At 52.6% G+C, this 14,720-nt stretch overlaps 1 protein-coding gene across 2 annotated transcripts in view; it reads right to left on the bottom strand.

Annotated features, from left to right (window-relative positions):
• Positions 1-14,720, bottom strand: part of PITPNM3 (PITPNM family member 3) — a 92,015-nt gene that overhangs the window by 62,613 nt on the left and 14,682 nt on the right. For both annotated transcript variants that reach the window (XM_013981242.2, XM_021067716.1), the window contains exon 2: positions 7,928-8,023. Coding sequence is in view for 1 of the 2 variants with exons in the window: in XM_021067716.1 (XP_020923375.1) it covers positions 7,928-8,023 (96 nt within the window). In the remaining variant the exon portion in view is untranslated. The remainder of the gene's footprint in view (positions 1-7,927; positions 8,024-14,720) is intronic.

Genomic DNA, 14,720 nt, shown 5'->3' with positions numbered 1-14,720 from the left:
TCTCCCAGCCTCCCTCTCCTGCTCTGCTTTCTCGTATTTTCCCTGGCTTCCCCGTGCTCTCTGCCCTCACCCCCATCCCTGTCTTTTCAGCTGCTGTCCTGCCCCCACCCCCACCTCATAGACGAGCTTTCTCGGGTCTCTGGGCCACTACTCTGCCCCTCCTCTCAACACAGCCTTCAAATCTTCATTCTGGCAACAATGGGCTTGTCCCCTGGGTGACAGCAGAAACACACACACAGGAGCAGCAGTCAAGGCAGCTCCTTTTGGGGTCGTTCAGGCAAACCAGGGAGCCGTGAGCCTCAGCCCTGAGCCCCTGCCCACCTTCCCCTCAATGTGATGCAAGCCTCCCAGTAGAGGCCACAAGGCCGTAAAGGGCTTGTTTGGTTATTGTTTGGTTAAATGTCCTACTTATTGATTGTGGTTTCTGACTTCCAGTGACTGCTCCCTGCATGCCAGTTCTCATCCCTGTGACCTCTGATGGGGACAGTTTCTGCATCTACTTCACCGCCACTGAGCCCCAGTCCCTGCCCAGACGAGGTACCAGGCTGAGTCTCACCCACCCACCAGCACCACAACCCTGGCCTTGACCCCAGACTGACTCTGACCCAGACCAAAGCCTTTCTTCCTGCCCTGGGGCCTCAGTGTCTGCTGGACTTCAGGGCGGGGAACCTCCTTGGCCCAGGCCAGGCAGGTTTGGCCTCCAGCTCATGGAGCCGAAGGCTCCATCACCTCTTGCCATCAGCTGGCCCGCCCTCCCTCACTCCTTGCCTCAGGCCCACACACCAAACCTTTCAACGACCTAGATATGCGCTGCACTGGGGCCTGTGAGACACGCGACTGCCAACCTCCCTCCGCTGTTTCTCGCTTGTCCCTCCCCAACCCTCGCTCCATCATACGGACCCTCACTCAGCCCATTTCTAGGAACGTGTGGGACGGCCCCTTGGCATTTGCTTCTCCACTTCCCCTCCTCCAATGAGAGGGAGGGTCAGGGGTCAAGGACACGCCTGGGCTTTGTTCCTTGAGGGGTTCCTTTGCCAGCTTCCCACAGCGACATCCTCCATTCTGCCTACGTGACAAACCCAGAATGGCTGCCTCGCTCCAGAGCAGGGACCCAGGGCCCAGAGGCTCAAGACTCACCCGAGGCCAGACGGTGGCCAGTCAGGGCAACCCTGAGGAGGACCTGGCTGCTCTGACCGCTGACGACCTGCCCCGCTTCCCTCTACTCTCCCCTCCCGCTTTGGGGTTGGACACCTCCTCCCACCCCCCCAGGCCAGACAGTGGGGCAGAGACCTGGGCTGTGCCCCTTATTCGCCGTCTCTAAGATGCGCTGAGTGAGGCCCGCGCTACCTTTCTCTCCTGGTCGCCATGAGAAACCAGAGAGTTTGAGCAATGAGCAGGGTCTCTGTGAAACAGAGTCCAGCCCCTCAGGAGTTCCCGCTGTGGCACAACAGGATTGGTGGCATCTTGAGAGCACTGGGACGCAAGTTGTCCCCAGCCCAGCACAGTGGGTTAAGGATCCCGTGTTGCCAAAGCGACTGTAGCTCAGGTCTGATTCCTGGTCCAGGAATTCCATATGCTGCAGGGGGCCAAAAATTAAAAAAAAAAAAAGAGGAGTTCCTGTCATGGCTCAGTGGTTAATGAACCTGACTAGTAACCATGAGGTTGCAGGTTCAATCCCTGGCCTCACTAAGTGGGGTAAGGATTCGGCGTTGCTGTGAACTATGGTGTAGGTCACAGACCTGGCTCAGATCTGGTGTTGCTGTGGCTGTGGCTCAGGCTGGGCACTACAGCTCCGATTCAACCCCTAGCCTGGGAACCTCCATATGCCACAGATGGGACCCTAAAAAGAAAAAGAGAAGAGTCCAGCCCCACAAGATCCCAGCCTCCTGCCAGGGGAGGGGAGGGGAGCGTCAGCCCCTGGGGGCACGGAGAGAACAAGATGACAGAGGACGCAGAAGACACAGGCATGCGGCAGAAAGGCTGAAAGGTCCAGCGTCCTGGCCAGAACTCCGCTCCCTCTTCGCAGGGAGGGAGCCCCATGCTTTGCTCTGTCATAAGCTACCCCAGGCCACATGTGCCCCTAAAACAAATCCTGGCTGTACCCCAACTCCGTCCTCATTCTCACCTCCAGCTCTGCCAATATTTTGCTTGCCCCCTGCAACTGTCAGGGCCTGGCCCGCCAGGGCAAACTCACAGCAGGGAGAGGGCATTGTTATTTAGATACTGGAGGCAGCGGGGAGACAGAGGAATCAGAAGAAAAATCCATATTTTCCTTGAAAATAAAGACTGAGCCTGGGCGCTATGACCAACAGGGCCTCACAAAGCCATCTAGGAGTCTCCTGGAATGTTCGGAGCTAAAGCGCCTTCCTGGAAGTCAAGTCCAGCATCTTTGTTTTCTAGATGCAGAGCCGGACGGCTGGCCCAGGGTCACACAGCACTCAGAGGCAGGGCTGGGCCAAGAATTCAGGTCTCCTGCCTGGTGGTTCAAGGCACTTCCCACTAACACTATCTTCCAGCAGTTAAGCTCATGGTAAGATCCTGTTTTTATCTAGACTCTTGGTGGCTCTTAAGACACGTCTAATTGGACTGTGTGGCATCTGAGTAGAAGGTTAAAGTTAAGGATTCACTTGATATTTTCCTAAATGGAGACATACATTTTGCTGCAGAAACAGGTCATGATCTTGACACTTCCAATCACAGCTCAGATAAATTCATCCGATGCCACAGGGGCCGTTCTGGCCCCAACCTTCATCTATCTAGGGATGGCCGTGCCAAAAGACATTTTCATTTTCTCTCTAGAATTGAGCATTCTGTGGCCAGAAACCCTGTGAAATCCAGGCTGTCCTTCCCTGGCCTACTGAGTTCTTCTTAGACACAATTTCAGGTCAGACCACCTGTCACTCAGCAATTTTCTTCACTCGCAATGAGAGCTCAGTCACTAAAGGTCCAGGCATTGTTTCAATTTTATGGGTCCATCCTGCACGGGAGATTCTGAGTTGAGCCTCCAGCCTCCTGGAACAGGGGCAGGGGGACCCAGGGCCAGGGCAGGAAAGCATATCCAGAGGCTTCTGGGTTGGGTCTGCCCTCCTGCACAGCACTGGGCAGGCATCCCCTTGCTCACTCGGCCACCCCAGGCTTCCTTCTCACTTCTCCAGAAAGAGCTTTGCACTGGCTCTTCCCACGGTCCAGCACACTGTTCCCCCAGATCCTCACATGGCTCATGTCTTGTTATTCAGCTCTCAGCTCAAGGCCACATCCTCAGGGGAGCCTCCTACTTGCCCAGTCATTCTAACACAGTCCTTTATGTTATATTGGGGGGGTTCCCCCTTTTTTCAATAGCATTACTGAGCTATAATCAATATTTGATAAACTATATATATTTAAAATGTACATTTTGATTAGTTTTGATATATGTGCACACCCAGGAAGCCATAACCCCAATCAAGATAGTGGACATAGGAGCTTCCATTGTGAGTCAGCAGGTTAAGAACCCAACATAGTGTCTGTGAGGATATGGGATCAATCCCCCGCCTTGCTCGGTGGGTTAAGGATCTGGCGTTGCTGTGAGCTGTGGTGTAGGCCGGCAGCTGCAGCTCTGATTCGACCCCTAGCCTGGGAACCTCCATGTGCTGCAGGTGCAGCCATAAAAAGGGAGAAAAAAAAAAGACAGTGGATATATACCCCTCACCGCCAGAAGTCTTCTCCTGTCCCTTTTGATCCCTCCTCCCCATCCCCAGGCAACCGCTGATCCGCTCCTATTGCCATAGACTCGTTTGCATTTTCTAGAGTTTTCTACAAATGGAATCAGAGGATGCACTCTTTTCCCTCAGGGCGATTACGCTGAGGGTCATCCATTTGTGTGCACCAGCTCCTTCCCTCTTTTTGCCGGGTAATATCGCATGAATAGGGAATACACAGATGTCTTGCAATTTGTTTATTCATTCACCCACTGATGTGCATTTGGGTTGTTTTCACTTTGGGGCTATCATAAATAAAGCTGCCGTGAACATTCAGGGACTCGTCTTTAGGTGGACATATGTTTGCTTTCCTCTCGGGTAAATACCTAGGAGTGGAAAGGTAGTTAACTAGGATTAACTTTTTAAGAAGCTGCAATCTGTTTTCCAAAATGGGCTGTCTCACTGTCCATTCCCACCAGCAGAGTTAAAAGTCCCAATGCCTCGGAGTTCCCGTCGTGGCACAGTGGAAATGAATCCAACTAGGAACCATGAGGTTGCAGGTTCGATCCCTAGCCTCGCTCAGTGGGTTAAGGATCCGGCGTTGCAATGAGCTGTGGTGTAGGTCGCAGATGCAGGTCGGATCTGGTGTTGCTGTGGTTGTGGTTTAGGCCGGCAGCTGTAGCTCTGATTTGACCCCTAGCCTGGGAACTTCCATATGCCGTGGGTGTGGCCCTAAAAAGGAAAAAAAAAAAAGAAAGAAAGAAAGAAAAGAAAGTCCCAGTGCCTCCACATCCTGGTCAGTTGTTTTTTTGGTTTTTTTTTTTTTTTTTTTGGTTTTTTGGGTTTTTTTTTTGGCTTTTTAGGGCCACACTCCCGAAGCATATGGAGGTTCCCAGGCTAGGGGTCAAAATCGGAACCACAGCCCGCCAGATCCTTAATCCACTGAGGAGAGCCAAGGATCAAATCCTCATCCTCATGGATACTAGTCAGGTTCGTTCCCACTGAGCCACTACGAGAACTCCTCGTCAGTTGTCTTAATGAGCCATTCTCATAGGTATGAGGCAGTATCTCATTGTGGCTTCAGTCTGCATTTTCCTTATAACTAATGTTGAGCATATTTTCATTTCTCGCCACCAATCTACCTTCTTTTGGGAGGTGTTTTTCTTTGTGTTACTTTATCTATGGAAATTATCAACAGAACTCGCTTGCTTGTGTACTGGCTTCCCACCCATCACCACTAAACTGTAAGCTCTGTGGAGACTAGGATGGGCTCTACTTGCCCTGTATCCCCTACACCTGCACTAGTCCGTGCACACATGCTCGGGAAATACTTTGAGAGAGTAAATGCATGGGTCTGAATTCCTGCCCCTGCTCTGCCTGACTCTTTGGATCACCCTGAGTGAGTTTCCCAGTTCTCTGGCCTCAGTTTCCCAGCCTGTAAAATGGGGTCTTGAGCTCAAAGAGCTTGAGGGGCCCTCGCTCTGACATGATCAGGGTTTGAGGCATGTCCCCTTAGCCGCCAGGGGTTTCCCTTCACGCTGTGCTCCAACCTTGCCACCCTGGGCCGTGGCTCCCCAGACACCCTTTGACTGTATTGAAAGGGTGAGGAGTGGTGCCTCTTCTGGATCTGGGAGCCCAGATGCCATCCCCCACCAGCAGCACCCATTCAGGGGCACCAGTCAAGCTGCCATGGCCCAGGGAAGTGGCATTTTGCCTGAGGGTTGTTATGAACCCCGATAGCCCCATTCTCCTGCCTGCCTGCCCCCAGGCCCTCCTGTGGCTGGAGGACTCGGGTGCCCCTAGAGCCTAAGAGACTCCCCTTTGCTACTAGACCACTAGCCTTGAGAGTCTTTTGTCCCACCAGGTAAACCCTAGTACCGGGCCAGGGGGCTGGAGCTTAAGGAAGAAAGGGAGTAAGAGGGGTCCTATTTTTAGTAATAAGTCAAAGATAAAGGCCTGACCTGGACACTGATCCTGGGTTCCAGCCCCTGTGCCCCCACCTTGATGTGTGATCTTGAGAGGGTCCTGCCACACTCTGGCCTCTGCTCCTGACACCCAGCATGGTGGCTCCACCCTGGTGGGAGGTGGAACTGCACAGGCAGCAGGATACAGAGACCACGCCGCGGTCAGGGTCAGGGCTCAGCTGGACTGGAGAACAGAAGCAGGGAGATAACCCTTCAGAGCCTGCCCAGAAAGCCAGACACTCATGGCCTGGCCCCCAGCGCTGAGAGGGCAAGCCAGCGTGGACCTGGGCCTGCTCCTGGGAGCAGAAAAGGAGGATGGCTTCACTTCTTACTGCCTGGAGCCATGGAAACATGCAAAGGCCTTGTCTGGAGGGATGGCTCGGAACAGATAGGCGGTAGGGAGCTGGCAACTCAGAACTAAAGAAGGTTCCAGCAGCCTGTGGGCAGATCCTGTGGCTGGGAGCTACAGATGCTCCTGGAGAGGGGACACAGGAGGGGAGGAGATGAGACAAAGAGGGGATGAGAAGGTGGGGCCCCCCCATAGACAGGAGTGAGAGATGAGGCCAATGTGGGACCGGAAAGCGGAGCCGTGAGATGACGGGAGCCAAGGGCAGAACACTGAAGGTCCGCAGAGAGGGGAGCAGGAAGGACCCACAGCTGCTCAAAGGCAAAGCAGGTGCGCAGGGCCCCTTGGGGTGGAGATGGAGCTGACCCACGCCACCCGCAGACGCCGCCCCCAGGGAGCCATCACCGTCATCTGGGAATGCAGAGCCCTGACGAACTGCAAAAATATTTTAAATGAAAATGTTCAAAGCATCAAAATATTGAAGCTGTTGTTGTCACACTGTGGGTTAGTTGCTATGGAGAAAGTCAGCCCCGGCTGCCACTCCAATCAGGTGCCAATAGGAGACAGGAAATAAGCCCCACATGGGTGGGTTTAGGGATGGCATCAGGGAGGGGTTCCTCCATCCAAAGCCAGGAATGGGAGAGGCTCAAGCTAGGACAGCATCCCCCTCACCTGCTCAGCCATGCCTCTCCCCCCCGAAAATCACCTGAACTGGATATGGCCTCCATATGCAGAGGGACAGAGCTGATAGAGAAACTGAGGCCCAAAGAAGGTGAAAGACTTGCCCAAGGTCACAGAACAAGTTGATGGCATGGCAAGCGTCCCGCTCCGGGTCCAGATGTCTTTTCAGCACAGATTCCGTTCAGCCAGGCATTTCAAAGCTGGCCCCGTCCCAGAAGCAAGTCAACCCCCCAAATACGATGACTTCCCCGAGTGAGGCCGAACCAGTCTGGTGAGAACTGGGGACCCTCCTAGGCTGGGGAGAGGGCCACAGGTGCGTCTCACCCACCCCCACACAGCCCAGGCCAGCCTGGCTGGAGGGTCCTCTCTCTCCCAAATCCCAGGCAGACTCTATCCCCCACTGGTCCCCATACCTGCCCTGCACGTCCTCATCTCTGAGCCTTTGCTCAGGCTGATCTCTCTGGTCCAGGTCTGGCAGTGCTTCTTGGTTTCCCATCCTCCATTATTTCAGTAGCATCCCTTGCTATGTCTGCTGTGCTGGCCGTGAACCCAGCACTGGACTGAAGAGCTGAGGTCCTCGCCCTCATCCTCTCTCCCCTTGAACATCAGCAATAATCTCTGTAACCGGTCCCCACCTCCCCTCCAGCTCCCCTCCCCTCAGGGAGCTGATCTTGTGAGTCACCCACTGGGTCACTTGCAGCCTCATCTCTTCTCTCCCCTGCCACACGGGCTTCCTTCAGTTCCTGAAAAGCCGCATCATTCCTGCCTCAGCACCGTCACCCCTGCTGTGTCCTCTAAGACTCTTTCTCCCACTCCTCCTCCAGCCAACTCCCGCAGAGCGGAGGGGACGTTAAGGACCTCCCCACCCTAAATTAAGTACCCCCACCCACGCTCTTCCTATTAACACTGGCACCTTTTACTCCGGGGTATTATTCCCTGTGTGTGACTGTATTTTCCTCTGTGTAATTGTTTGATGTTTGCCTCTCCCACTAGACTCTAAGCTTGATGAGGACAGGGGACACGCCTATCCATTTACTGCAGTATAATGAGAGGCTGAAATATTTTAGGAATTCAGCAAATACCTCAAAGAGCAAATGAATGGATACTGAGCCCCAGTGCTTGGGGAACTCACAGACTGGATGATTATGAAGGCTGGCACTGAAACGTCTGAGCAGAGAGAGATACCCCACAGGGATTCCCCTTCTTGGGGCTTCTGAAAAGGCCACGCAGCCAGTGACGGGAGGATGGGGTTCACTCACCTCTAGCATCAAAGAATTCATCATCAGAGCTCTCCACTGAGTCGCTGAGGACATTTTGAAGGTGCCAGGGGGCACCACCGCCCGGGGGAGGGCCACCTGCCAAAGGGAACACACCTGTTAGCCAAGCTGGAGGCCACATCCTGGCATGAAGGAGCTAAACCCAGACTGCCCCTGGACCAAGGTTTAGTCAGCATCCTGCACGTCCTTGCCCTGCCACATCCAGTGCAGGGAACCTCGTGGAGCCCTCTTGCTGCTATGCTTTTTTAAACCCCAAATCCTAAAGAAAAAAAAGTATCCATTTCGCATACAGGAAAGAAAGTACCCATTTTGCACACAACCAAACCGAGCCCAGAGGTAGTTAAGAGATGTTGCCACAGTGACACAGTATATTAGGAAACATTGGGTAAGTTTTGCTGTGTTAATAAATGATCTTTAAACTGCTTAAAATAGCACTGGTTCATTTCTCACTTACAGGTGGGAGGGGGGTTCTGGACATAGCGATCACTCAAAGGTGCCACCACCTCAGGTCGCCAGCATCTCAAAATGGGACTTGGAGGCCTGCGGAAGCAGGCGAGAAGAGCACAGAAAGTCACGCCCAGTCATAAGTGCGTCTTCCCGCGCTGCACACTGCGCACGCGTCATTGGCCAAAGCAAATCACGTGGCCACGCCCCACTTCAAGAAGGTGGAGGCCGAGAAGAGCAGACAGACACCGCGCCAGGCACGGGTGATGTTTGCTGCCCATATGTGCAGGCCAGTTCAGGATTGCAGCCTCCACAGGAGAAAAAAGCCCCAAACCAAGAGAAGGTGGACCTGAGCTTGAGTTCCGTCCTGTCTCTGCCGCTTGCCACCTGTGCACCCGTTCCCTTTCCATTCTGCAGCCTCAGTTTCCCCAGCTCTGAAATACGGACAGCAATCAGTCCCCAGCTTGAAGGATCAGAAATAACACATGCTCAGTGCCTGTGTCTCAGGAGGCTTGGAAATGTGATCGCTCTTACTATTAATATCTGCGAATGCCAGGACCTGGTGCTGAGGGGTTCAAGGGAGAAGGTGGGAGAGGGCAGGAGAGAACGTGGGTTCTTGCCCTGAACTCAGCCCCAACCCACCTCCTGCCCCAGGACCGGGAGAGGAAGGCCAGAGACAGAGTTGGGTCAGGAGCCTCTCTCCCTGCCCCCCACTCTCAGAGCCCCCTTTACTTAACACACTGAGACCCTCAGGGAACCAGATGGTGCCCAGAGCTCCCAGGAACCTCTCTGCTGCCTGCTCCCTGGGCACATGAAATACTGGGGATTGCTGGCGGGTTATAATCTAACTGCAAAAGTTAAAAAAAAAAAAAGTGTTAAAAAACAATTGACCTAGTAATTTGCCTGAGGAAATAATCAGAGAAGGACACAAAGATGCAAATACATAGTTGATCGTCTCCATGTTCTGGTAATACCAACAAACTGGAAAAAATCCCAGTGTCCATCCACAGGGGGCCAGACATGGGTTCATGGGCAGTCACAGAGGGAATTCTTTGCAACTGACAGAAAAATAAAGCAGCCCCTTATGTATTGACATGGAAAGATGCCCACGGAGTAGGGTCAGGAGGAAGAAAAATGCACGAGGTCCCAGAGCAGTATGTTTCTTTTGACCCCATTTTTGAAAAATACACTTATATCTGCACACTGAGGATCCTTAGAGCATGTTAATTAAGAGCTCAGGCTCTGAAGGTGAAGAGGCCTGGATTCAAACTCAGGCCCTCACCTCCTAGAAGCTGTGTGATGTCAGGGGAGTCCCTTGGCTTCGCTGTGCCTCAGTTTCCTTAGCTATGAAGTGAGGACAGCACATACCATCCCATGAGCTTGTAGTAATGATGAAATAAAAGGTGCCAAAGTGCTAGCACAGGGCCTGGCCCACAGCAAGTGCTCACGGCAGTCGTTAGTACCCAAACTTACTTAGAGAGACATTAAACTGTCTGGAAGGACAGGGCACCAAAACATCCAGAGAGAGTCTCTCTATGCAGTAGCATTTGATAAGAAGAGGCAGGGAGACCAATTTTTACACTACACGTGCAATTTCATATGACTATCAGTTTTATAAATTCATCTTATCGGTTCTAAGAGGTACTTTTTTTCATACTTGAACATCTTTAAAATTGGGATGCATCTTACATGATGGCATGGCATAATTTAGTTGGCATTCTTTTTTTTTCACTTTTTTGGGCATGTGTGGCACATGGAGGTTCCCAGGCTACGGATCTATCAGAGCTCCAGCTGCCAACCTATGCCACAGCCACAGCCACAGCAACATGGGATCCAAGCCATGTCTGTGACCTACATCACAGCTCAGGGCAACACCAGATCCTTAACTCACTGAGCGAGGCCAGGGATTGAACCCTAGCCCTCATGGATACTAGTTGGATTCGTTTCCACTGCGCCACAACAGGAACTCCCTAGTAGGCATTCTTTATTCGTTCTTGGGGTTTAGAAATTAATGATGTATCTGACAATTGATGGCACCCTAGATTCAATGGAAAGTGGTAAAATCACTGTGTGCACAGGGTGCAGCTCCCTCTGTGTGGCCCAGGCCATCTAGTGCCCGTGGGTCTCAGCAACGCCCTACCCCAGTTTCCACATCTGTGCACTGAGCTACCTGGCAGACACTCCCCTGAAACTTTTCAGCTCTGACTCATGTTTGAGGAGCTGACCTGGCACATAGTCAATGCGAATGAACCAGGCACACATCACGAGGCCGTCCTCAAAAAACTTGCTGCAGCCTCAGCTCGCCACACCCCATCCTCCTGCAGGAGTCTGGCCCTGTTCCCTGCCCTGAGCCCAGATCCCAGCCCATAAACGGTTCCTGGAGGGAGAGGCCAGCACAGGTCAGCCCAGGGGCACAGCCCTCCTGCCCCACCCACCACAAACTCCCAAACACACACCCAGCTCCAGCTCCGCGGCTCAGAGCCAAGCAAGAAGCGTGTTGTGCGACCCAGAAAAGGCAGAGGTCACAGGGAGTCACTTTGAGGTGTAAAGCTGGGTCTGCCCCCCACCCCGGTCCCCCTAAGCTTATGATTCTCACCGAGCAGTGTGGACAGCATGTCAGGCTGGTCGGCAGTTTCCCACTCGTGGCCCCTGGGTTTATTAGAGGGGAGTTTGAGAATCCAGATACACCATCACTGAGTGTTTCTAATGCGGATGTGGGACTGTTTCCCAAAGAAAGGTAAGGACATTTCTGCCAACCTCCCCTGCACAAAGAGCATGTGCCTGAGGAAAAGAGGAAAGTTCTAGAATGTGTGCCTCCCTCACCACCCCTACCACACCCCCTTTTGCAGGCCAGAGTCGTTCTAGGTCACTTCAACATTTACAGGTGCGATGGGCGGGACTTCATGGGAGTCCCCGTCAGAGGGGAGAACCAGTCAGCGGGGGAGGCTGCAGGGAGACCAGTTCAGCTCCTTTGGGCGGAAATATCCTCCCAGCCAGAGGTGGGCAGAGAGGGAAGGGGCTTTGGGGGAGGGGGGTCAAAGGGAGCTGCCCATCCCGAAGGGACTCTGTTAGGTGCTGGCAACACCAGGGTGAATAAGAAGGACAGGGTGGGGGTGGGGAGGCAGATCTGGAGCGAGGCAACAGCCAAGGTCACATCTGCATAGAAAGTGCTAGGAAGAGAGGAAAACCGTCCCGTCCTGCCTCCACCTCCCTCCTCCTCCTCCCTCGTGTCTCCTCCAGTGTGATGACGGCCTAGAGGATGGACGGGCATGAACGTGTGGATCTGGACATCCACCCAGGGCTGGTGACGAGGCCCCAGTCATCAAAAGAACTCTGTCGCGATTGGAGTTCTGAACACTGAACCGGCATGTCTCCATCCCGCCCCGTGACCCCTTCACCTGATTGTTGACTCTACAGTTGATTTTCTTTTCAAAGGCATCTTTTATCTGGTTTACTGTCAGCCTCTTTGTTTTCAAAATGCATACCTGCCCTGGCTTTTAAAGACACACTCTAAGTTTGTGTAAACCTGCCACAGTCCCTCCCTCCTCTCAGGCTGCCCAAAACAACCTCGGGAAAGGTGGGTACCTGGGGGGCAGGGGTCGGGGGGTGGGGTCTCATTATCTCCCCTGGTGTAAGAAAGAACCTATAGAAACGGATCATGTTAAGAAGCAGCCAAGCAGCCGTAGGGGAGTTCCTGTCTTGGCTCAGCTGTAAGGAACCCAACTAGTATCCTTGAGGATGCAGGATGGATCCCTGGCCTTGCTTAATAGGTTAAGGACCCGGCGTTGCTGTGGCTGTGATGTAGGCTGGCAGCTGCAGCTCTGATTCGACCCCTAGCCTGGAAACTTCCATATGTACAAGTGCAGCCCTAAAAAGACAGAAAAAAAAAAAAGCAGCAGCAGCAGCAGCAGCCATCACCTAGCTTCTGGGTGGAAGATGTTTCCTTCATTTCTTCCTCCAGTACACAGATTTTTTTCGCAAACGGCAAAGGTCATATTTTCAAAAAGGAAAACAGTGATAGACTATCTGGGAAGGGGTATGAGGGGAAGACTTTTTCAGAAAGATGTCGGGGGAGTGCAGACTTGAATAGTAAGAAAGAGCCAGACATGGTAAGAGCCAGACATGCTAAGCCAGACATGGCCGCATGTGTCTGCACACACAGATCCTGCCACTCACACGGGAGGGACAGGCAGAGGGCAAAGTTACCGTGAGGTTGTCACGTCCAAGGGGCAGAAAGAAGCCCATGTATTTGGAGTCAGCAATGGAGGGGGAAGCAGGTAGAAGAGGGGGCGGGGGAGGAAGTGGGGTCTGACAGGGAGGGGGGTCACTTGCCTGCTGTGCATGGGAACTCAGAACAGCTGGGTTTTAAGATTCCAGCCTCCAGCCAGCGTCTATCTCCTGCCCATTTCAGGAAGAAGGGAACGCAGATGCCCAAAGGGGTCAGGAGGTCCTCCAAGGGGTGTGGGGGGGCACAAGTCAGGTGTGCTGAAGGCCACACCTCGGCTTGAGAAGGTTGGCATCGTGATCCCAGAATAGAGAGGGCAAAGACCCAGAAGCACGGTCTCCTCGCGGGGTCCCTCCCTCCACCTCTCTGCATCTTGTGTGTCCAGTACACAGTCCCAGGCAGAAGAAGGCCAAGGGGTGTTTGGCAAAGAGTGAATGAACAAAAATGATCTGCTAGCTGCTTCACAGGTATTATCTAAAGCAACCCTGACCAGGTATATATCCAGACAAAACTCTAATTCAAAAGATACGTGCACCCCTATGTGCATAGCAGCACAATTCACAATAGCCAAGACATGGACAGCCGAAATGTCCATCGACAGATGAATGGATGAAAAAGCTGCAGTACACATACACAATGCAACTCAGCCATAAAAAAGAAACAATGCCATTTGCAGCAACACGGATGGACCGAGAGATCATCATACTAAGTGAAGTAAGAAAAAGACAAATACTATGATATCACTTACATGTGGAATCTAAAATACTGCACAAATGAACCTATCAGCAAAACAGAAACCAAATCACAGACATGAAGAACAGACTTGTGGTTGCCAAGAGGGAAGTGGGGGGAGGGGGATGGATGCAGAGTTTCAGGTTAGTAGATGCAAACTATTCCATTTAGGATGGATGAGCAGTAAGGTCCTACCATACAGCACAGGAAACTATATCCAGTCTCTTGGGATAGACTGTGATGGAAGATCATATAAGAAAGGGAATGTATATATATGCAGGACTGGGTCACTTTGCTGTACAGCAGAAATTGACACAACACTGCAAATCAATTACATAGTAATAAAAAATTAAAACATAAAGTAACCCTAACCAAGCCCCTTTGGAGCAGGTATCATGAATCCCCACCTTACGGCTCAGGAAATAAAGCTCAGAGAGGTGAAGTTGTTTGTTTGTTTGAGGTCGCAAAGCTAATAAATGTTAGAGGCAAGATTTGGTTTGGGGGTCCTTGTTTTGGTTTGTTTGGTTTTTTTTTTTTTTTTTTTTTTTTTTTTTTTTGGCCACACCTGAGGCATACAGAAGTTCCCAGGACAGGAACTGAACCCACACCACAGCATCCACCCCGGCCACAGCATTGGCAATGCCAGATCCTCAACCCACTGAGTCACTGGGGAACTCCTGGAGGCAAGATTTGAACCCAGATCATCTGACTCTGGGGTTCGTGCTCAGCTGTGTGCTCTGTATCAGAGTCAGGGCAAGGGGCCCAGGTCCCCTCCTCTCTCCCCTCCCCCAGGCTGCAGAGTCCCTTCTGCATCCCCAAGGCCCAGCCTACATTCTCAAGCAGACTCTCCTGACCCGCCTTTGTTAACACACCTTCGTTGACACACTCACTCAAAGCTCTAAGGATAAAAGAGAAAGGGGAGGAGTTCCCACCTTGGCGCAGGAACCATGAATCTGACTAGGAACCATGAGGTTGCAGGTTTGACCCCTGGCCTCGCTCAGTGGGTTAAGGATCCGGCATTGCTGTGAGCTGTGGAGTAGGTTGAAGACATGGCTCGGATCCTGTGTTGCTGTGGCTCTGGCGTAGGCTGGTGGTTACAGCTCTGATTGGACCCCTAGTCTGGGAACCTCCATACACTGCAGGTGTGGCCCTAAAAAGACAAAAAAAGCGAGAGAGAGAAAAGGGAATATCCCAACCCTTCTGCAGGCATCCAGGGAAAATAGGAACCTTCGCACTGCAGGGGAGGTACTGACCCACTCCAGCCACCATCAGGTCCAGTGTGGTTTCCTGAACTTTGTCACAGGCCTGGGTCTCCCCAGCATGGCTGCAGCCAGAGGTCGCCCACTTCCCCACTTGGGCGCTGGCTCCCAGGAA

Source organism: Sus scrofa, chromosome 12 (genome assembly GCF_000003025.6).
Source record: "Sus scrofa isolate TJ Tabasco breed Duroc chromosome 12, Sscrofa11.1, whole genome shotgun sequence".
Taxonomy (NCBI): domain Eukaryota; kingdom Metazoa; phylum Chordata; class Mammalia; order Artiodactyla; family Suidae; genus Sus; species Sus scrofa.
The sequence above is the reverse complement of the archived record's forward strand: the minus strand, read 5'-3'. Positions and strand labels throughout refer to the sequence as shown.